Below are 24,835 nucleotides of genomic sequence, written 5' to 3'. Positions count from 1 at the left end.
ATGATGCTGAGCAATGTTTGTCGGACCTGCTCACATAGTAACGGTTGCTATGATGTGTGATTGGACAATGGCCGTTTCGGGGGAGGGGCCGGCGAAAGGCTAATTGGGCATCGTTTAAATGCCATGGCCTACCTGAGCATTGTTTCTGACCATGTCCATCCCTTTATGACCACCATGTGCCCATCCTCTGATGGCTACTTCCAGCAGGATAATGCACCATGTCACAAAGCTCCAATCATTTCAAATTGGTTTCTTGAACATGACAATGAGTTCACTGTACTAAAATGGCCCCCACAGTCACCAGATCTCAACCCAATAGAGCATCTTTGGACTGTGGTGGATGCTTCGTGCCCTGGATGTGCATCCCACAAATCTCCATCAACTGCAAGATGCTATCCTATCAATATGGGCCAACATTTCTAAAAAATGCTTTCAGCACCTTGTTGAATCAATGCCACGTAGAATTAAGGCAGTTCTGAAGGCGAAAGGGGGTCAAACACAGTATTAATATGGTGTTCCTAATAATCCTTTAGGTGAGTGTATAAACATTGTAAAGTGTGATGATTTTACCAACAGGTGTGTCACGTTCAGATCATATTTCACCCCCAAATCAACTGAAATAAATTATAATAAAATTGTATACATAAAAAAAAGTCTACGGCATAAAAGAGAAACTAACGAAGGTAAAAACTACATAGAACCAAAGGAAGATGCTGTGCACTCCGATTCCTTTAAATGGGAGAAAGTGCAACGCCCAATATGGCGAATAAGCCCCGCCTTCTAAATGAAAGAGCCAATCGTTGATTAGTAAAGTCATCTCTTCACTGCAGCTGCCTAGAAGCTCCGGTTGCTATAGAAACAGGCAGTGTTCTGAGCATAGACTGTAAAAAAATATGGACGTAGTGTCCGTGATGTCTCCCATAGGATTCTGAAGAGCAGTTTTGAAGTGTAAAGTAGGGACGAGCTGGCCGTCGCCATCTTGGCAGAGCGGCGTCACGCGTCACTCACGGATAACTGAAAATGGGCAAAGAGGCGGGAGGTGGGCGGAGCTGAGGTGACGTGATGACTAACAGACAGCAGATAAATGGCTATCCACCTGTCACTCAAAGTGGCCACGCCCTTATTATGCAGCACTTTAAGGCTTTATATAATGTAAACAAATGAGTTATAAAATAATTTACCCCCCTCACAGTTGTCATGAAGGGCAAAATTAGCCGTATAGACCAAAACCACAATTTGTACCAGCCTGTAAACATATTTTATTCTGCTGTAAAGTTGGGTATTTTAACATGGGGCTCAAGGAGATTCTCCTCCCTTCTGGAGCCAGCCTCTAGTGGCCAGTCGATGAATTGCAGTTTAAGTCACTTCCGTATTGGCTTCAAGAGAAACTGCAGGAGGTTGCCGCTTGGTTCTGAGCATAGACAGTAAAAGAAATGGACACAGCGACCCCATAGACTTCAATGGAGGAAAGTGAAGTCAGTTAGAAGCACTCACTTCCTGATGGCTGATGTACTTTGCAGCCTCAGACTGAGCTTGACGGCGTAGATGTGACGTGATCGGCCTGTCTGACAGTTGTAAGTCTTCTAGTAGTTGTGCAAAGTGAAATCTGAATCACGTTGTTGAAATATTTTGTCCCGTTGCTTTTGGCTCTCTATGGGCTTCTCCCCATGCTTCTCCCTTAACTTTATCGGACTTTATGCCTCCACGTCCCCCCGATTGACTCATAGACAGTAAAAGATTGCCTACGAGCTTCTCCTTCTGTCTATACGGTAATTCCTCTACTGCGCGACAGGAGGTGTTTCTCAATGTCAAGGATCCTTCCTCTGCAGGACTGGTCCTTCCAAGTCACTTCCTTCAGAGGCTAGGCGAGGCTCCTCTTAAGCATTTGGAGAACACGTAAATGAAACAGGCTAGCAAGTGCATGTCAGCCTCATTACGTCAGTGAAAAGGTCCGTTAGCCATCAATAACGTAATTTGTATAATATCAATACGGTTGTAATTTGTACTGGCATTTAAAAGTTAAACTTTACTTATATTTACTACGGTTATAACAAATGTTTGGTAACGTAAATACTTACACTTGAAAGCATATTGCCCCGTTAACGCTCCGATTCTGCTAACGTCCGATATTTTGTATTTTTTGAACAAGATAGCAAAGCTGCGCGCATAGGATTGTGGGTGATTTGAGAGCGCTAAGTGCGCGAAGTCTACTCGTAAGCATCCTTTCCTGTAAATGGCATTTTTTTCGAACGAAGGACTCAGACCTTGGTTGAAATTCCGAGGATCCTCGACATTGGAACAGCCCTTCGACGGACGTCGATGACGTAGCATCCTCGGAATTCTGGCTTCCGAGGATCCTTCCTTGACATTGAGAAACGCCTAGGGAGTCGCGTGGTTATGACACAATCGTTAGCCTATTTTTACAAAAACGGCTTCTACGGGGCGATAGTGTAAGATACAAGGTAATGGAGCCTTTTATACATTGTCGTGTTTCTTTAGAAATAAACAATGGACAAATGGAGTCTTTAAACGCCTCAGATGTAAAGTTATTCGCTGTCAAAGTGACACCAAAGTGAATGGGAGTCAATGGTATTCTAACAGCAGGTGATGGCTTGGTTAGCAATGGCTGCCCCTATGAAAGGTACGCTTTCCGGGTGCTGGATAACCCCCTTGCTTCTGAGACGCGCGCTTAGGACTGCGCATGCGCATTACTTTTGTCCAGGCTGAAAAAGTCATGAGAGAGGCGTTTCAAAGATGGCCGCGAGTGAAAGGACTTTAATAACTAAATAGAATGTTGTGACGGGTTTTGTATGAAGCAGACACTTCACATTCACATAATGAATTACTTATTTATGAATGAGTAAAATTCACACACAATTATTGTATTTTTTTTTATTCTGGTGATCATCACTGGCTGAGAAAAATGACAGCCATAGATCAAAGTACCATGTGGACCGTTTCTCATGCACGCACATTGCATTGCATTTTTTTTTTACACATTTATTTCCTGTACATGTTCTTAGTTTTTATAACTTCAATGATACTCCAACATGTGTCAGCAGTTTACAAATCTACAGCATTTGTGCAGATGTTAAAATGCATGAGACACATTTGGTACTATATTCAATTGACTTGATGCTATTGCAATGCTTAAAAAGGCAGTGTTCATAAGGCAAATTAATTGCTTTAAAGGAGGAATCAAGAGACACTTCAGAGCAAATGAATAAAACGAACAACATCCCCAAAACGCTGTCTCAGCACTCATGCACACCGATATCAGTCTCTCTTCATGTCATACTGGATTATTGACGGAAAAAGGCAACTTGACAAGATCTTGCTTCAGTGATTTACCAAATTAGATTTTTCTATCAAATTAAACTTTATCAGATGATTAAAAAAAAAACAAAGAGGACAGAAACAACTAGCAAAATTATAAATCGAGGTTGTACTGAAAACATCACATGAATGAATGAATATTATAAAACATTCTGAAACTCTGTGTTCTTTATTTTACCACAACAGTGCGAGAAATAAACTATCAAAAAGGTAATGCATCAGCTGGTCCAAACATAAAAATACAATCCCCAGGTAATAAAAATAAGATTAAAATAGCTCTTTTACAGATGATGTCTTGGCAAATACTTCTCAAAAAGAAACTGACTAACCGATATGAAAATTTTGTCCGATACGATTGACGATATGAAGCTGATATATTGGCCAAAAAATTAAATCAAAATAATTATTTGAATACTTTTGTGAGCCTGATTACAAAAACAAGTCTCACCATTTAAAGCCATGTCCCAAGCACACAATTATAATTTTATGTAGCCTATGAGACAGCACATGAACTGTATTTTCATTTTTTAAAGTGATTTCAATCATATTTCAAGCAATTCAAAAGCATCATGGCGAACACATTATTTATCAGCTTTAATATATCGACCAAATTTTCTTATCGGGCCGATAACGTAACATTAAATCGGGCGATACTGATGGTGGTCGATATATATCGTTCATCCCTAACTTTTGACCCAGATCATATGAAACGACGCAATTCTTCACTGTTCGAACGCTTGGGAAAATCTATAAATCATTACAGTTTCTGAATGAGATTTTTGTACCACCATCATCATTATCATCATCACAAACTAATAAAAAAAAAAATCTCTCTGACTGACATGATTAAAAGCTGTACATCCCAGAATATCACCTGACATATAAAGCATAAATTATGTAAAAATTACTAAAAAATAAATGCAACTCTTAATGTTTATAAACCCGGACTGACCTCATCATGCCTGCCAATAAATAAAACGGCGCATACGGCTTGCAGGGGTACAATTATCAAGTCAATCAACATACGGATCATTTACAGAGATATGAGTAACATGAGCTGTACAAATATATACACACCGCCAACATATACAAAAGTCACGAATAAAAAACAATATCTCATGGTGCTTCTAATAGGATCCCAAATGATTTTCAGCTTCTGTGTTGAGTGATGTATTTGTGCTTATTGGTTCAAACGTCCATAAATGAGAACGTCCATATACGAGACACACAAAATAAACGGTAGACCTTTAAATATTTAAAGTCCTGGTCTTATTGTGAACAATGTGCACTTTTCTCGACCCATCCTGTGTTTGTCTTGTTGTAAATATCCTGGATGCAAGTCACGAGACAGGGACAGATTGTGAAAGTGTCCAGCCATAACGTCACATTACGGAAGTATAACGGCTTGTGAGTATCATTTCATGCCGACTTCAACAGCTGCATTTTCTCCCTGTATGAAGACAGCAGAGGAACAATAGGGCTTTCTACACGGCCTTCAAGTGCTATCGGAAATTTCTGACTTCCCACTTCAGAAGTCGTGATTACGAGCTTGACGCTTTCAAGCGTTTGCTCTCGGAAAGAACAGGAATCATGGAGGACACCAGGATATCTTATTAAAGCTAAAATGATATTTAGCATCCCATTCATTGCCAACCGTATACACATTCACCACACTATCTAGACACTCAGCTTGCTGATGATTCTGGAATTTCAGTCAAATACAGACTATTTTCACTATGTATAAAACATACGATACGCTTCAAATGATTACTCATAAATTGTAAATATGCACTACTTTAACGTCAAAAAGTGATGTAGCTGATGTGGAAAAAATGAATAACGAGCAGCAGTCACAGCAATCGTTCACCCCTCCGCCATGTTTAGAGTTTATGGCCCGCCCAACTTGAGAACTTGGGAATACGACTTGAGAGGGCGTTCATGTCCAATTTTTACCTAGGAAACTCGTATTTACGATAATTCCGATAGCATGTGAAGGAAACATTAACCATAGAGAAGAGCGTATTTAGGCCACGCCCACCTGGACAATCCAACGCTTTCCATTGACTTTGTATTGCGTGATGCGGCCTCCTTGTCATTTCGGACTTATAACAAAAAACAGAACAATGTCTAAAAGCTGATATGTGAAAAGACGTACAGCAAACAAGCTAAAAAAACACAGAAGTAAGTTTTTATAAGCTGTCGACTATAAAAAAAAACGAGCGTTTAAGGAGACAAAAGTGGATACAGGCAATAAGACGTGAAGCATCAGCAGGAAGAATGGGTACATTTTGGGATCTTGACACTCAGTATGCGTATGTGTGCAGTAAACATTTTGTCACTGTTAAGTCAAATATCCAAATGTCAGTTTTATATAATATATTTCCTGTCTCTGATCACGTTCCCCTCCAGTGGGCGTAGTTCTCAGTGTCGCGCTCTGTCTCAATGGCCTGTATCCACTTTTGTGTCCTTATAAGCTCGTTTTTTGGGTCAACAGCTTATAGAAACTTCTGGGTTTTTGGTTCTGGGGTTTGTTTAGCTTGTTTGCTGTACACATTGTCACATATCAGCTTTTAGACATTGTTCAGTTTTTTGTTATAAGTCCGAAATGACAAGGAGGCCACATCACGCAATGCAAAGTCAATGGAGAGCGTTTGATTGTTACACCCCTACTCTTTTCCCGAAGGACATCCTGGGATTTTTAATGACCACAGAGAGTCAGGACCTCGGGTTTAACGTCTCATCTGAAGGACGGTGCTTGTTATTGTACAGTGTCCCCATCACTATACTGGGGTGTTAGGACCCACGCAGACCACAGGGTGTGTGACAAAAGTCAATTATCATAATTTAGATGCTTTGGCCCAGTTTCACAGACAGGGATTAGATTGAGCCAGGATTAGGCCTTAGTTCAATAAGGACATTTAAGTAGCTTTTATAAACATGCCTTAAAATAAATCAGTGCCATTGTTTTGTCTCAAGATTCACAAACCAGTGATATTTTTTTTCTAAGATATGTCAGTGCAAGTTGCTTTCAGTTAAAACAGCTCAAACATGCATTTTAGTCTGGGACTAGGCTTAAGCCTTGTCTGTGAAACGGGGGTTAATGTCAACATTTTGACTTATGTCATAATTACATTTAGAAGTATGTCATAATTATGACTTTAAGTCATAATTTACCAAGGCATTTTTGGAATGGAAATGGGCTTCCATACTTAACCCCAGGTTATCCCCATTCTAAACCCTGCTTTTAACCCCAGGTAAGGGAAACTTTAACACTTGTAATTTTAAAAGCACCGCTTTTTACCCAGGGTTATATAACTCTTCTCTGGAGCAGGGATAGCACTGCTTTTTCGCTGGTAGCCCTGCAATGCAGAACCAAATCTAAGATGGTCTTATTCAGGGCCGTCCTTAGGGTGGTGCAATTGGCGTGACCACACTGGCTCCACCCTGTAGGAGCCCCCGAAAGGTGATCGCTAACAGACTGTCCGAGGGGCCCCGCTTCCTTTAACTCACACTGGTCCCTGCCCCATGCTTGGGACGGCCCTGTGGTCTTATTTTTGGGAGATACCAAGGTCCGTGGCCTCCTTTCCACCATCTTCGACATTCGCATACGATTGTCACATTTCGCCCCCTTGTGGCAGTCGCACAGAACTAGTAGAATTAGTAGCGAAACAGCCGTTGCTTTCTATGTCATAATTATTACTTTTTACGCCATTATTTCAACCTTTTTATGTATTTTTACATTTAGCATGTCATAATTATGACTTAGTATGTCATAATGACTGGTCAATTTCAATTTTTTTATCTTATGAGGTGGAAATGGGCTTCCAAACATTCGCATGGATTCCTATTGAAATGTCTGGATTCCGCCCGTAAAAATTCACCATACAATACTAGCCTAAATATGAGCACAACTTGAAACGTGAAATAAGATAACCCAGGATTGTGACCCAGGGTTAACTACTTCAAGATTGAAAAGGCCTAATGAGTCATAAAGTTTACAGCTAAGTCATAAAGTTCCTTAATTACAGCATAGAATAGAAAACGGCCCATGTGTGGAAGATCTGCTACACATCCATAAGAGTTTATTGGCTCTGTACAACACGGCTGACAGACTGATCTTCCGCTCGACCCGTTCTAATCTACACAACTACAACAGGATGACGCACGGCGTGATCCGCGTCTAAACCTCATTGATAGTTCTCTCCGACGGTCGGTATTCTGCGCCCTTCTCAGATGGCGTGATGAAGGACTGAGTCTTGCGTTTGAAGCGCGCACGCTTATTGGCCAGAGACAGGCTGTGCTTGCCGGAGGCGATGATGTCGGAGATGAACTTCTTGCAGTCGACGCAAACCTCCATGGTGTTCCAGTCTTCCATCAGCTCTTTCGGGAGCTCAATTTCCTCCTGAGATGAGGACGACTGCCGAGTGTGCTTAGATAATCTTAGAGAAATGGAAAAGAGACGGTAAATATAAATATCAGCTCTTAGAGACGAACTCTATGCTATGGAAGCTTGTTTTCGCCATGGAATAAAAACATGAAAAAGGTAATTGTGACTTTTTCCTCACAATTATGACTTTTTTGTTTGGTAACACTTTATAATTAGGTTTCATGAATTAACATTTGTTAACTACCTAAGCTTACACTATTTAAGAGTGAAAACTACTTCTAAAGCATTTATTAATCTTAGTTAATGTTAATTTCAACATTAACTAATGTTAACACATACATATAAAGTATTAGTACATGTACTGTGAATATGAACAGACTATGAATGACTGTATTTTTATCAACATTAACAAAGATTAACATTGTAACAAATGTATTGCTCATTGTTAGTTCATGCTAGTTAATACATTAACTAATGTTAACAAATGAGACCTTATTGCAAGTTTACAACTCACAATTATGTGTTTATTTTGTTTCTGCCACGAAATAACAAAATAAGATATAGCTGCAAGCAGCAGTAGACGTGGTTCAAGCACTTTAAGGCCTTGCCAAAAAACACAGAAGCACATGCCAAAAAATATTATGTTGTATTTAACAGGCCTGTAACCACCTAGATCACAGATGGAAAAGACCATTTACAGCTAAGACAGGCAATTTACTATGGAAATTTATGTTTAAAAGCTTTTTAACAGTTATCGACGTTGAGCCAAAAACCTAGGACTAGTTTGCCAAAATAGGTTTTTTATTTATTATTTCTTAACGGTTTGATTGACCGCTGTGGTCCTAGAGGCAAAGTTGCTCAGAATGAGCAGTTCTACCTTATGGTATGAATGTCGTGGACATGTGCGGAAAATCATGTGATATACAATCCTTTAACCCTCTGGTGCTCTTCTGTGTATTTCTGACCGGAAAATTTGTTTTGAAATGTTAAAAATCACAGCTTCATCGAAATGATATGAAACTTGGTGACTTCTCTTGCATTAGGTATGTAAACACACACAAAAAATTGGGGTCATGAATCAAGCATGCTAATTGGTCGTAAAAAAAAAAGTAGTGTTCATTGTCTTCGGTCATAAATGACCGACCATAGGAAATTAATGGGAAATCGTCAAAAACACAAAAATTCACCGAATATTTGTGTTTACAATCTACAAATTGGCCACAATGCTGAAAAAAAGTCCACAGCAGTAAAGGGGTGACACTCTAAAACATCAATAGTGTGATATTGACACATCCACTCACACACACACACACACGCACACTTATACACACACACACACACCTATGAAAAACTGAACCTATGAACCACATTTGGAACTTTTAAAAATCACAGCTTCATCAGAATGATATGAAACTTGGTGACTTTTCTAGCATTAGATATGTAAACACACAAAAAAATTGAGGGCATGATTCGAGCATGCTAAGTGGTCATAAAAAAATACTCCCACTTGTGCTCTTCGGTCAAAAATGACCACCATAGGAAATGAATGGGAAATCTGCAAAAACACAAATTCACCGAAAAAAAATCTATATTTCTAACAAAAAAATATATCTAAAACTTTATAATAAATAGTCTTTGAGATTTTTTAAATATATATTCAAATCCATCAAAAAAAATCATTAAATGTGTTCAAAACAGAACTAGGGAATTCTCAAGCCTCTCCATAGAGACCTCTAGTGATTACACACATGGTTGCATGATTTCTTAAATAATTCCAAAAGAGGGCGCTAATCTGCCTTCAAAAAAAAAAAATGTTTTGAAGGCCTAGTCTCTATTTTAAAGAGAACCTATCATGGAGTTTTGAAATTTACCTTTCATGTAGTGTGTAACATAGATCTAAGTGAACAAAAACATCCTGCATAGTTTGAAATATGACAGTGCACCGTATATATAGTTATTTTCTTTCAAAAGTAAGAGTCGACTCAGAGTCATTTTTAAGAATCGTTAGAAGACCGAAGCTTTTTCTCTGACTAGATGACGTCAACTTATCAAGTTATTTGAATACGATACGCCCACTTATTGCGCTCCAAGACGCCAGTGAAAACTAGAAAACATCATGGCGACGAGACCCTGTGTTCTGAAGTGCCACTCAAAAGCAAACTTCTTTCATCTGCCCAAGGATGAGCATTTGAAGACTAAGTGGCTTGAAGACAAACCATACATCGTCGCGATTGAGTGTTTATTAGTCGTCAAATGTATGTTTTGCGATCTCAGGAAGCTTTTATTATGGACTTCTATTATGGCACATGGTATCTTCTTCGTCTGTCTGTACATGGACTACATGTGCACAGAGCGCCCTCCAGCTGCCAGTATGAATTGAAAACAACACATAAGAGACTCAATCGCTCATGATTAGGCTACATCTGCGCATTTTGAGGAAGTATTGAATAAAAAATACTCCTCTGTTTAGAAATTTGACACAGACATATGAGAATCTATCAATATGTCTCCTCATCTGCACACTTTTGAACTAAAAGCCCTGAGGGATGTTGATTTGTCGCGAGTCTTCGTGAGGAGAATAGAGGAGTTTTTTTATGAATGAGATCAGCTGAGGCTCATATTACAATCAAACGGTACAGACGCGGTTGACACATATTAACCCTCAGAGCCCGACGGCATCGCCCACGACGTCACACGGCACCTCCGATAAATATCTATATTATTTCATGAAACTTTTATCAATTTTCTTACCGTTTTTTCCAGCAGAAAGCTAACGAGCTAGCCATCACGGGGGTGTCTTTGGTGTCTTTGTAGCCTTTACAGAAGGTTTTCTATCCAGCCTGGAACATGTGCATCTTTTTGGAGTTGTTCAGCAATAAATCAAAACGCTTACATCCAAGATATATCCCCTTGATGTCCATAATTTATACATTTTCCGTCATTTTTGCTGCTAGCGCGATGCTAGCTGCCATTTTGGATGAGGGTTTGACCAATGACAGGCTGATCCGTCATCCACGTTGGTGTGCGTCATTACGCATGAACCACAGCTCTGTTATTGTGGATAGAGAGAGACGCACGGCTAGTGTTGAGGAGAGAGAGAGAGAGAGAGAGAGAGACGCGCTGCAGTTTTGTGGAGAAAGTTTGAGAAGAAAGTTTGAGGAGAAGTTCCTGATAGGAACTGTTTTGAGGCTTGGCACCAGTAAATATCCAAAATCCAAAGAGGCCAAAAGCGCCTGGACTTTTTTTGGAAAAATGTAAATAGTTTTGGTTCTGTATAAGTTATCATGTTTATTCCTGAGTTCCAGGACTCCAAAGACTTGAACAAACTGTTTTCCAGAGGAAATATGCTTAGCTTTTATTTATTTGTGTGTGTTTTCAATAAATATTTGAGTGATTCAATTTCCGTTTTATGTTTTCATTTGTCTTTATGGTCCCATAACTTATTTTACATTCAGGTGACATCAATGCAACACAAATATACTGACAGTGCAACTTGTCTTGAAAAAAAAAGAGGTGTGTCAATTGTCTGTGCACAACAGGGTTGATGTTTTACAAGCTTTTTTAGTAAATAACACCAGGCGGAAAATTAATTGTAAAAATACCCTTAGGTCTTAAAGGGTTAACAAATTACTGTCACTATAAGACTTTGAGCGTTCCGTTTCCGAAAATATCTGCACAGACTATACCAATCACAACTGACTGGGTCATCGGACCAATCACCGCAGATTAGCGTCACGTAAAGGCGGGGTTTTGAAAAGTGAATCACTAAAGGAATCATTTGAGAATCGCTGTCAAAACAGGTAAAAATAAATGCATATTATAAGAAAACTAAAGTCTTTTTTGTCATTGCATGCATGCAAAACTGTTGTTGGGGACTTCTAAAACAATATTTGGAACATTTTAAATGCCATGATAGGTGCTCTTTAAAGGGGCTATATGCGTTTTTCTGAAATTTAAACTCGCGACTGACACCTGTGGCCAAAAAATAGAACTGCTCTCATTTTCTGCTCGCTCTCGCAGCGGTGGTGACGTCACATCCGCAGACAGCGCGGGAAAAGACGACCCGCCAGAAAATAGGAAAAATAGGATACAGGCTTATAGGTGCACCCACTGTGAGCGGACAAGGTGTCAGTATGCTCATCAGGAGATGTTTGAGTTATAAATGGTAAAATAAAAAGGCTATTGTTACGTTTATTTTGGGGAAAAAGTTGCATATAGCCCCTTTAACCTGAAATACTGCAATAATTAAAAAAAAAAAAAAAAAGACAATTTTTTTTTTAAAATAACTTTCAATGGCAAAAATAGACAATAATTATTGCATAAATATTAAAAATACCATCAAATCATCTCAAAATACAAAATTTAAAAAAATTATTATTATTGAAGAAAAATAAATTGCATTGGTTTTACTGGGGTGGAGGAAGAAACCCCTAAACGAAGAGCACCAGAGGGTTAAGCACGTGAAAAACGTGAAGGCGCCCTGCTGGCTGATATCTTTTGAATTTCTCACAGGCCTCTAGGGCCGTGAGTCAAACAGGTCGAGTGAGTTTCACTCCGATTGCCGTCCATTAACCTTGTCTGACAGCACCTCGAACTTCACAGGCCGTGTTTTTCGAGATACACGAATGACCTAGTAGACAACAGCGGCAGCTTGGACAAAGACACCGCATGCCATTTGTCAAGGCAATTGGACTGACTGTTGCGTAGCTACAGCGTTTTCATGTTGTTGTTTTTTTCCATTTTATAGAGCCACCAAGTGGTCAGTCGTCGCATCCCTTTTCACACGACCACTGACCAAGTACAGAGTTTGGTGAAATGATCTCACTCTGTTCAAGAAGGATAGCGGTTTTAGTAAAACTGTCCATGCCCACTTCAAAGTTCAAACGTTTTGGCGAAAAATCCAAAATACTCGAAAATCCCGCCCATATAAGACACTTGAGCTTGCGGCGATCGGTTTAGGAGTTATGAGCCATCATGTACTTTTGATCGCTATAGCGCCACTATCAGGCCGATTGGGGCGATCTTTGATGACGTTTTAGACAGGGTGGGTACTGCCATCCCTAAAAATTCCAAGTCTCTACGACTTTCGGTTTGGTCTGCCTGATCACTTTTAGGGGACAATACTGAGCCTCTGAAATTCTAACAATTACAATATTGTTTCAGCTCTATTCGCTTGAACCCCTAAAAAGGTAATTGTGACTTTTTTTTCCTCACAATTGCGAGTTTATTTCCTTATATCTTTCAGAATTGTGAGGAAAAAAAGGCAGAATTGTGAGACTAAAAATCGCAATTACCTATTTAATTTTTTTATTGTGATATACAAACCTTTACACACGTAAAAAACGTGAAAGTGCCGATTTCTTTCATATTTCTTACAGGCCTCTAAGGCCGTGAGTCAAACAGGCCCAGCGAGTTTCGTTCCTATTGCCGTCCATTAACCTTGTCTGACAGCCACTCGAACTTCACTGGCCGACGGCAGGCGTGTTTTTTCGAGATATGTGGATGACCTCATTGACAGTCACAGCACCTTGGACAAAGACATCACATGCCAGTTTTCAAGTCAATCGGACTGACTGTAGCATAGCTATTGCCGTTTTCGTGTTTTGTCATTTTATAGTGCCACCAAGTGGCCAGTCGCCACGTCCTTTTTCACACGACCACTCACTGACTGAGCCCGTACATACTGTAGGTGTACCGAGTTTGGTGAAATGATCTCACTCTGTTCAAGAAGGATAGCCGTTTTAGTAAAAGTCAAATTTTTTTAATTTATTTTTTTAAACGAAAACAAATTAGGAGTTATGAGCCATTATGTACTTTTGATTGCTGTAGCGCCATGATTAGACCGTTTGGGGCGAGACTATGTGCTAGAACCCCTAAAAGGACTTTCTCTGAAAGTGCAGGTTTATATTCTACATCTTATATCTTTCAGAACTGTGAGAAAAAAAGTCAGAATTGTGAGATTAAAAGTCGCAATAACCTATTTTATTTTTGTTTTCAGTGGCGGAAGCAAGCTTCCATACTATGCTGTGTTTTTGTACTTGGACATCGTGCGCTGAAGGCTGGGTCGATGGTGGCTCGTGCTGGGCTTCTCTGGCTTGTAGGTGGCCTTGTCCCGTTTCAGCGTGGATGTGGACGGACCCAGAGAGTAAATGGGTAGATTGGCATAGGGCTTCGATGGCAGCCGCATCTAAAGCAACAGAAAAGACTGTTATGAGAGCAAAATGAGCTTCCATCAGCTCTTGATTTCCTGAAGGTCAGAGAACAGAACGTTCCAAACGTGATGAGATTTACAGGCCCACTGTGACCGTGGAAATGGAGTCACGATGAGCTCGCCACAAATAACGTAAAATGAGAATTACATGAAGTTATGTGAACAGTACGTACAGATCATGACTTACTTTTTTACAGCATTGTGAACACACAGGCCTGCAAAAATCAACAACAAGATGATTCAGCACTACTAAAAATACGTTTTTGACTGTCTTGGCTTCTATTGAAATATCTAGAAATCCTTAAATGAGCACGGACTAAAAAGTTGGATGGCAGGTTATTTATTACCTTTTACAGAACTGACAGGTGTAGGACCAGGTAAAGAAGGAAAATCGTTTAGTTCGGCAGCAGAAGCACAGCTGTGAAAAAGAGAAATATCAATGAATTATTACAGAGTTATTGAGAGTCATACTCGGTATTAACAATATATTTGCAATGATTTTGCTGCAAGACTACAAATAAGCAACATTGTAAATATGGCAATGATTTTAAAGCACTTTATATTCATGATTTTTCCTCATCTGGGGACTTTGTTTAATAGTGTGATTCATACTTCATCAGTAAAAACAACAGAGTTCAAGTTGGTAAATTTGATTCATTTCTCTGAATCAGTTCAAAAAGTCTCTTTCAGTGAATCGATTCAAAACGGTGATTCTACGATTTGTTCACTTCAACTCTCCAAATGTTAAAAGAAGACCTTATGTGATATATATCCTGTATCAAGATGTTTTTTGGTAAAATATCTGAAATATACACACAAAAGTTTGTTCAAAAGTTTGGGTTTGGTATGATTTTACCATTTTTGAAAAGGTCTCTTCTGCTCACCAAGGCTGAATTTATTTGATCAAAAATACAGTAAAAACAGTAATATAGTGAAATATTATTACATATAAGAACTGATTTCTATTGTAATATATTGTAAAATGTAATTTATTCCTGTGATCAAAGCTGAATTGTCAGCATTATTACTGCAGTCTTCAGTGTCACATGATCCTTCAGAAATCATTCTAATATGGTGATTTGCTGCTCAAGAAACATTTATGATTATTATCAATGCTTCATATTTTTGTGAAAACAGTGATACATTTTCGTCAAGATTCTTTAATGATTAGAAAGTTCAAAAGAACAGCATTTATTTCAAATAAAAGCTTTTGTAACATTATAAGTAAAAGCTCTCATGAGCCCAAACGTTTGAGCAACAGTGTATATATTTTAAATATTGCCATTCATGTTTGTTATGCTGACATATGAATGAAAATATGCCTTGATAATTTTAATTCAGTTTCTACTGTTGTTTACTTCATGCATTAAAGCTTTTCCGTCAACTTGATTGCAATGACTGTTTTGCTGACATGATGCTTCCTCTGATTGCTTCCTCTCAATGGTTGCAGTAATGCACTAATAAAAGCAGTTCCCACCTTCCCCTTCTTCAGGGCATTATAGACGTCTTTGTACTGCTGAAACTTTTCCAGTTCGGCTTTGACCAAAACCTGCCGAATGTGCATCACTTCCTCCACCGTCAGAGCCAGACACTCCACAGGGAAACAAAACTCCTCCTGTCCAAAGACATCGGCCAGACGTTACCAGAGACAAAACTACAGCAGCAATGCCACTCATAACAGTATGTATACTGCAATATACAGTAGTGTCCAAAAGTGATATTTGTTTTTTAATGATCCTACAAGTTTGATTAAATCGTCAAAATATGAGGAAAATAATTTATATTTAAAAATATTTTAAAGGTTCTAATGCTATTTAATGCATTCTGACTTATTTACACAGTTAAAGAGTTGATTCTCAAGCTAAACATGGCCCAAAACCCCCCCGAGTTGGACGTTTGACAGAGTATTTCTGTGCCAAATACACTCCTTCAGGATTTGAGTGTGTTTTTTTTCAAGTATGGCTGAGTATGACGTCATTGGGGGCGGAATTCCTTGTATGGACACTTCTCCCAGATGAGCGCATGTGCACATCAACAATGTCACAAAAGAAGTGTGTTTTTGGGAAAGATAACCTTGTTCAGCTTCCCAAATAACCCAGTGTTAAGGACACATTGCATGCAGTTTGTTTTCCCGGAGCATGTGTCATAGGTGTGTGTGTGCTTGTGACTCTTTAGCTCCGCCCACTGCACGCCTCCACGAGTTCGGCTGTTTTCGGAAAGAATTGGTACGGTGTATCTGTAGGAAAATCGGATGAAGGAGGAGTTTGTAAATGTTATTTTCTCACTTACTAAGGATTTTGAACTGTGCCTGGAGGGAGGCAGGAACTGGCGCACACTAGTGGGCGTTTCCTTCTCGATAGAGTGACGGCGCTGGGCGGGCTGGCGTCGCTCCGGCTGCGGCGTGGACGAGATGGGCAGGAACATGGGCGGAGCTGAGAGAGAGGATGATAAAGACCCATTATTATCAATAAAACTGATAGTAACTGGCAGGTGCATTGTGATGCTGTGCATTAGCATTAAGCTGAACTAATCATGAAACAAATCACATCAGAAAACGGACACGGACATGGTTGCACTGTGAAACACTTTACACACTTAATGGTCCTAAATGAACAATAACTTAGTAAAATGTTACTTGCTAGTTGGCCCAGTAACTTTATTAAGAGCTGCAATTTAATAATCTGGAGCCAGATATGAAGTGGAGATCTGTCGAGTGTACATTATCCTTCTCATTTCACAGCTATTTAGCAAATAAAAAAGTAATAAATGGACAATAAACATTGGTTATTTATTTATTTTAAAATAAGTTTAAAAGAGAAGAAAGATTATAGATTATTATATTATTTATTAATATTTTGATATTTACATTTTCAGTTTTTATTAAACTGTTTGTTTAGGTTTAAGCAATTTTTCTATTTAACTTAATTTTTTTATTTTTTTATTTATTTAAGTTTTAGTTATATTAGTACATCAATTTATCATGTAATATTTAAATTTCTATTTTATTTCAGCTTAATTGCAATGACCAAAAAAAATGTCACGTTCAGTTTTAGTTAATAACAAGACTGAATATAAGACAATATAAGACAATTTAGGAAACCAGTTATTATGAACATCAGTCAAATATAGACTTATATAGCAAAATACAAAAAAAATTTATTTGACTACAGAACGCTGCAATACAATTAAATACAGCCAAAAGTGATGTTCGGCCTAGGAAAATTGACATCTTTACCCTTTCTCCACATATTAATAAAGATGTTGCAAGCATTTTGCGTAGTTGTGCTTGGAATCCATCGTTTTATTCGTGATAACGCAATGAAACGTGCACATTTGTGCTGACATAATTTTTGGCCACGCTGTCATACAAAGAAATTATGAACAAGAGAGAACCAATGAAATATTAATAACTGATTATGTTGTAGTAGTCAATATATGCTTTTCATGTGAGCTTTTTGTTTTTCTATGCATTTTTATTTTGGCATAGTAATAAATCCTGTAGCTTAACCAAGTTTAGGGTTTTGTTTTTCCCTCATATTTTAAATATATAAAAAATATTTTCCTCATATTTTGAAGGTTTAATCAAACTTGTAGGGTTATTAAAAACCAATATTCCCTCCGGACATCACTTTTGTCCTCTACTTTATTCCAGAGAGCGGTGTAAAAAGAAAAAAAGACAAAACAATGAATCCACTTGTCATCATAGAAAGACTCACTTTTCTTGCCCAGAACGGATTCTGGCGACGTGTCATCCACCATGGATGTAGACATGCTGGAGCAGCTGGCTGACCTTTGACCTATGGTCTCATCCTGAGTGAGATAAGACATCACTGAAAATAAGTGGCTTACATAAAGATTATATGACCCAAAATGATGTCCATAAAAATCCTCACGTCTGAATCGGAGCTCTCCAGTTCAGCCAGTGTCGGTGCTTTAAGCCTTTTCCTCTGAAACCCGCCAGAGCCTTTCTGCTGAAGCGACACTCCATTGGCCAATGACAGCGTGCTGGAGGCCTTCCGCGCCCCATCAGAGGACGACACATCTACAGAAAACAGCACAGAACAGTTACATGAAGAGCAAAACACGCATACAGACAAAAAGAAGTATGTTTTACAAAATGGTTTGGATTAATTTCGCAAACAATCACAAAGAAACGCAATAAACACAAGTAGAAAGACTGAAATAGTATTTACTTGTAAAACATACAATAATCTTTATTTCCAACTTTATTTATAGTGTTGAAGTTTTGAGCAGCTCTTAAAATACAACACTAGCAGAGTCAATAGAAACCGTATAATCAGCACAATCTGCTAATGTTGGTCATTTATCCTTGTACATGATGTTGAAAGTGTTTCTCTGCATTACTCACAGGTGTCAGAAACAGAACAAACACAAGCACATGAAAACGTCACCACAGACACGACACCACAGATGAGAGCCGTGAATGAGCGTGTGAAATATCAAACACACTATAAAATCACATACAGTTGGATCCAAAACTCTGAGACCGCTAGTGAAAATGTTTCTGAACATTTCTCTAAACACGTCTCTAAATGTTTTTCGCAGCACTGGAGCGACATGAACAAAACCCGATGATCATGTTGTCCGGCATTATTTGACCTGATAAGAGCCAGTACAAACGTCACATGGCTAATGTCACAGAGAAAATAGTGCACTGATGATTAATTTAGTCTTAAAGGGGACCTATTGTGTCCTTTTTTAGTCTTGATGCTGTTTTTGGGCTCTACTAGAATAGGTTTCCATGCTTGAATGCTCAAAAAACATTCTTTTTCCCATATTCTCCATTGTTGCAGCTCCTCTCTTCCCAGTCTGCCAGTAACACTCTGTTTAGTTCCTGTCTCTATGAAGCCCTTCCTTCTGAAAAGCACAGTGTGCTGTGATTGGTTGGCTTGACTAGTGTGTTGAGATTGGTCAAGCACTTTAAGTGTGTTTGAGAAATGCCACGCCCCTTACCATTACTGCAAGTCAACTCAAGTCTACTTAGTCTATACAAGCCAGTATTAATAAAATTACACTACAGACACACAATAAAATATCAGAGTGTGATATTTCAGAATTATATATTCCGTGGTACTATGATTGTACCGTGGCATGGTATAAGCAAGTGGCATCAAAAAAATGATGCATAAGCTTTTATGAGAACAAACTGCACATTTCTGAGAATGTGCCATCTTTCTTTAAAACAAATAATAATTGCTTTGTTATTTTCATTCATGACATTCAGATATTTTAAGTGTGACTTAAGCACCCAAACACTATTTGAGGCTGCTGTATATCTAAAAGTCACATGGTATAACCATTTGATAGCATCACTGTACCGTGGTACCGCCATTCAAGTTTAAAGTGCAGCCGCTACTGACTTTCAAACACAGGCTTTCCTCTGTCAGTGGATCCTGCAAACTCCATTTCAACCTCAGATTAAATTCTGCACACTCATCCTCTCAGATGAGAAACCTTTTTGTGTGACTCTTTCTATGATCTGCTGTGAGCTGACTAGTTTCTAGTCACAATATGAGCAATTTTACATCTCAGCTACAGTACTTATAACAAGATAGTTATTTAAGCAGCAAGAATAGCGTATATATACACCGATCACTGACGTATATATCTCTTCATCACGGCACCTGTTAGTGTATCACATTGTGAGTGTATATTATTAGCATTGTTGTTTGCTTTTGTCATTTGATAGAGAGTTTGGACCCGGAAGCGGTGATGTGTGACGAACGGATAATCATCAGTATATTGTAACAATAATAATAACAACAATAAATCATGTTAATAAGATGAAATCAAAGTGAATTTTAAATTGGTCGCAATTCATTTGAGGGTCAAAAAACATGATACTTAAAAAAATGACTAAATTAATTAATAAATAACATCCAGGATCTTCATTACTGAACCCTGAGGCACTTTGTTTGGAATAGAAACATTTTCAAATTGAGTATTAAATAGAAATTTAAAGCAGGACCCTCAAATGAACGGCTCCCAGTTTTATATATGAAATGACTAAGTTCTAATCATCATAGACGGCACTAATGGATCACAGCTTTACCTGATGAATCAAAACTCTGAGACATGCTAAGAGGCCGAATGGCTGCAAGAAAACAGGCAGGGTGTTAAACAGGCAAGTATTTAGATTCACAATAGCAGAACATGGCTAATTCAGTAATAATTATCATGTATAGCAAGATTAGACTTGCAGTTAAGAGATTTCATCCATTTTCAATGTACATGGATGGACTAAATAATACAAGACAGAGAATCATCAGCCATGTATGAAGCAGATACACGCCACACAGAGAAACTGGTACTTGTGTGACTGTTGCATTGCAATCAGAGCAAATGTCAAGACGGGTTTCTTTCAGTGATAATTCATCTAAATTGAACATCACCAAGTCTGATTACAACATCAAGCAGTAAGCATGTGCAGTGACCTTCATACATGATCCATGATGCATATTCAGCCCTAAAGACAGCTCCTTTAAATGACCTGTCATTTATGCCCATCTCAAAGAGTAAATGCATGTAGTACTGTGTGCTTGTGTGTGTGTGAGTTTCAAATCTCACCAAATCTACTTCTCCGGATCTGATCGGGCGACACGGGCCTCAGTTTCCTCTCTGATTTGATCCCCTCCAGAATGCGCTCATGCAGGCTGGGAGGACGTTCGGCCTGCGGCTTGAGCTTTCGTGCTGCCACCTGAAATCACACGTAGATATCATGGAGTATTTTGGGAGCAAAGAGAAGAGCTGCATCAGTTAATTTCACAAATTGCGAAAGCTTCAGTTTCAAGTTAGTGGTTTTCTCCAATTTACACAAATCCTTGATTGAATCATGCGCTAAATCACAGGCATTAAAGTTCCTCGTCGCAGATCAGGGTGGAAATTAACGGGGGCTTGGGGCCAAAAACCTCACCAAAATGAACAAAAACACCCCCAAATTCAAGATTGGGGGGCAAAAATTGCCCCTGCACATGTTGCATTAAAGATTTCTTTTTATGCTTTGTTTTTTTTGCACCTTTGAGCATTATATCCAATCACACACATATTTAGCATGAGTGCAAAGGCCAATCAGAGGCGTTTAAATTTGTCACAAAGACATCTGCTAAAAACGCTGCAGTTTGTTTCACTGCACACACTCACTAAGGCCCTGTTTTATTAAGATGCGTTTTGGTCGATCGGATCACAAGTGGACGAGGGAGACACATTCCTGTTTACACCTGGTGTTTAATCCGTCTCTTTTGTCCACTTTCAACCACTTCTGTCCTGATTTCTTCGAGGGGACGGTCTATGGGCGGGTAAAAATATGTTGTCGTTTTTTTTTAGATCTTTTGATCTAATAAGCAAAATAAGCTTGCACAATTTACATATGAACGCGATCGGAGGGGACGGAAAAAACATACGAGAATCAGCTTTTGCTTTGACAGCCGAAAGACCAGCCGAACGCTGTGAGTGTGTGTTAGTAATCAGGAATGGTGAGTGAACATTGTGCTTGGTACATTTTACGTCTTTAAACCAAACCTGGGTCTTTAGCCGACAAAGTTTAAATCCCGTCTGGTTGGTGCTTTCCATAATGTTTACGCATTAGGGCAGTAGGCGAAGAGTAGGTGTCTTTTGTGGCTGTTTGGACACATTCGACAACATGAATGTTTTCACTACGAAAGCAATCCGGTCGAAATGCGTTTTTGACTACCTGGTCGAAAGTAGAGATGCACCGATTGCAATTTTCCTGGCCGATTCCGATTTTTTGTTAGTGAGATTGGCCGATACCGATTTCGATTTTCTTTCTAAGAACTATAATTGACAGCATATACAAACAAAAATCCACTTTTTCTTCAAAGCTATTTTTTTATTTTTATTATAAAATAAATTATTAAACATTACAACAGGATCTTCTCCCACTTAAACAACTCTCAAAAAATAAGTGTTCTGTGCCTGGAAAGAAGTAGAAATAACAAATAACTGAAAATCAGTTGCTTTATGAAACAAAACATTATAAATTGATCTTTTTCTCTTTTTTACTTGTCTTATAAAAGTCAAAAGATCCTATGAATGAACAAACCTGAAGTGTACAGTACTCCTCCAAATAACAGTTCAGTAATTGGGTAATAAATGTTGCCAGTGTAGGGATGTCAGGGTACCAAAATTCCAGTAGTTGGTACCAGTGATGCGCGGGTTGATCCAAAATGAGCGGGTGCCTGCGGTCACCCGCGGTTACCCGCGGTAACGAGTCATCCAAAATAATTTTTAATGATATTCCGGTCGCGGTCGGTCGGGTCATCCTTATTTTCCTTTTGAATGTTGAGCGTTATTAACTTTTTAATAAATACTGACGCGGGACAAAATGCCCGCTTTCCCAACACGTTGAACTGAGCAATGCCATTGTGCCATTTTAATAGGCTACTTTTAAACGCATATAGCTCAGAAAAGTCAGTTTTATGTATTTTCTGAGAGGGGGCGGGATTTTTGTTGTCAGGGGAGAGACGCACACATCGATTAGACTGGATAAACACATGCAGCATCTTAATTGTTAAGAAAATGAAACAAAATAAATGAATAAATCAATCCATTAGGAGCGCAAACTGTTCTTTTTCTGAATGCTGTATGATATAGGCCTAGTCTAGTGTTATGTAATAAACATGTAATTTAGTTGAAGCTTCTATTCAAAAGCAACTATCACTCAGCTGGCATAAGAAAGTGAAACTAGCTCTTAAGGGCTTTCTCGCAGTTGACCTGCTGATGACCTTCAAGCCGGGTCGAAACATAAACATCGTGTTCATCAATAGTAGCCTATGCATCTAGACAGCTGAAATGGAAAATGATGGGCCGCCTCAAGAACTGCCTGCTCTCGCCGCTGCACCTCTGAGCGCACCACGTCAGGGCCTGAAACATTTTCTCAATGGCCCAATGAGCTACGATGAGCATTTATTACTTTAAAAAAATGCGGGTCAGGAAGCGGGGCGGGTACAATATTTTCTTCTTTTTTTTTTGCGGTCCGAGTTGCGGGCGGGTTAGTTCAAAACGTCGGTCGGGTGCGGGTTGTTTATACATTGACCCGCGCATCACTGGTTGGTACCAATACCATAAAACGTTTACGGTACTCTGTACCAATTTCCGAGCCATAGCTAAATGTTTTTTATATATATATATATATATATATTTTTATTTAACCATTTTACACATTTTTATTAAATGTATTAAGTTTATTATTTATGATGTTAATCATTATAAGTAAATAATACATAAACATTTAAAGGCTGTATGCTGTCACCTGTCACCCCCCTTTTTGAGAATACACATGAAAATGCACTATCCAAACTTAAAGGGCTGTAATTCAAGAATGCTTTGGAATATAGACCTAAGTTTGGTCTTGTTTTAAAGCAGACACTCGGCAGATTATTGCTGAAGTGAACACAATTCAAAATATGAAAGTATGAAAAAGTTTTGGAAATTTAAATTTACTGTAAATAAAAAATACTGTACTAAATATTTTTATTTTATATAAAATATATATTTTACAAAAATGTTTTAATCTAAAATTACTATAAAATCAAAGCCATATGTCTAACCAAGCTGTGTTCCAAATTTGAAGTTGATATCACAAAAATTGAAGTTCCCATGAGATTTTGTTTAGGCGCTGTACCACAGATAGCCACCGGGTGTCACACATATTCCATTGATTGTTTTTTGATGCATTTTTCTGTTAATTTCTGTCCAAATATCCCTTCCATCACAAAATGGTCACCAAATATGGAACCCTGAGACTCAGACCTTTCCGACGATATGTGTTTTGTCAAGATTAGATAAGATTTTTATTATAAAGTAGTTAAAATAAATGTTGTAATTAGGGCTGGGCAAATTAACGCGTTAACGCGGGCGATTAATTTTTTCAGCTTAACGCATTAAAAATATTTAACGCAAATAACGCAGCATCCGTTTTTATATCCATTTTTGCTTAGCGTTACATGATCATCACGACACAAGAGAACGCGCTGTATGCCAAAGTCCTGTGTGTGTGTGTGTGTGTGTGTGTGTCAGTGTCCTGTCTGTGTGGATGCGTCTCATGTCAGCTACACACACACACGACGCACACACTCGACGCATAGATAGACTCGCGTCAGTTTCCTGCTCACATCGAGTTCTCTTTTGCTCTTGAACAAACAATAACACAGAGGATTTTGAGTATTCTCATATTAGGAGTCTTAAATTAGTTAAATAACGTCTTAAATTAACTTAAAGAGTTGTGAGAAAATGAGATGCGCGGGACAGCGCGTGAGATCCGCGGCTGTTCTTAAAGCGACAGGAGCGCTGATGATGCCTGTCATTAATGTTCATCAAAGAACAACGGGAACAGAGAAAATTGTAGCTTTAATGATGATTCATCTATATTTCATTTATTATTTATGCAGTTAAGAAAGGTGTTTGATAACTATTAGGCTACATTTCTGTATAACAGGGAAGGCCATGGGTAAATATAACATTTATTATTTTGGGTTTATGTAAAGATTGTTTTAAGTTCACTTAAATTAAAAGTTGTTTTTTAAAGCCTAATAAATGTTGAAATTGGGAGCTTTCAGTTATACTGTAATGTAACGTCATTAATGTTTCATAGACACTTTAGGATCAGTGATACTGGCCTTCATTCATAAAAAGATGACAATACAACACATATTTAAAATATGCTGTCTTTAAATTGTTTATACATTAATTTGGAGAGTAACTGAAATTATTACAATATCAAAATATTAAAAACTTAAAATATTAAAAACTTGCGATTAATCGCGATTAATTACAGAAAAAAATTTGATTAATTAGTTAATTTTTTTAATCGATGCCCAGCACTAGTTGTAATATAAAACATGATGACGCCCACTAGGGGAGGA

General features: G+C 38.4%; 1 protein-coding gene across 1 annotated transcript in view; it reads right to left on the bottom strand.

Moving 5' to 3' along the window:
- Positions 1 to 7,074: 7,074 nt before the first annotated feature.
- Positions 7,075 to 24,835, bottom strand: part of spire1b (spire-type actin nucleation factor 1b) — a 43,005-nt gene continuing 25,244 nt past the window's right edge. The window contains exons 8-17 of the mRNA XM_079837572.1: positions 20,523 to 20,652; positions 20,008 to 20,049; positions 17,828 to 17,976; positions 17,651 to 17,744; positions 16,224 to 16,366; positions 15,412 to 15,549; positions 14,282 to 14,352; positions 14,122 to 14,149; positions 13,762 to 13,910; positions 7,075 to 7,775 (exon numbers count right to left, since the gene is read on the bottom strand). Coding sequence (XP_079693698.1) covers positions 7,517 to 7,775; positions 13,762 to 13,910; positions 14,122 to 14,149; positions 14,282 to 14,352; positions 15,412 to 15,549; positions 16,224 to 16,366; positions 17,651 to 17,744; positions 17,828 to 17,976; positions 20,008 to 20,049; positions 20,523 to 20,652 — 1,203 coding nt within the window. The 3' untranslated portion in view covers positions 7,075 to 7,516. The remainder of the gene's footprint in view (positions 7,776 to 13,761; positions 13,911 to 14,121; positions 14,150 to 14,281; positions 14,353 to 15,411; positions 15,550 to 16,223; positions 16,367 to 17,650; positions 17,745 to 17,827; positions 17,977 to 20,007; positions 20,050 to 20,522; positions 20,653 to 24,835) is intronic.

Source organism: Gobio gobio (genome assembly GCF_949357685.1).
Source record: "Gobio gobio genome assembly, chromosome: 15".
NCBI classification, from domain to species: Eukaryota; Metazoa; Chordata; class Actinopteri; order Cypriniformes; family Gobionidae; genus Gobio; species Gobio gobio.
The sequence above is the reverse complement of the archived record's forward strand: the minus strand, read 5'-3'. Positions and strand labels throughout refer to the sequence as shown.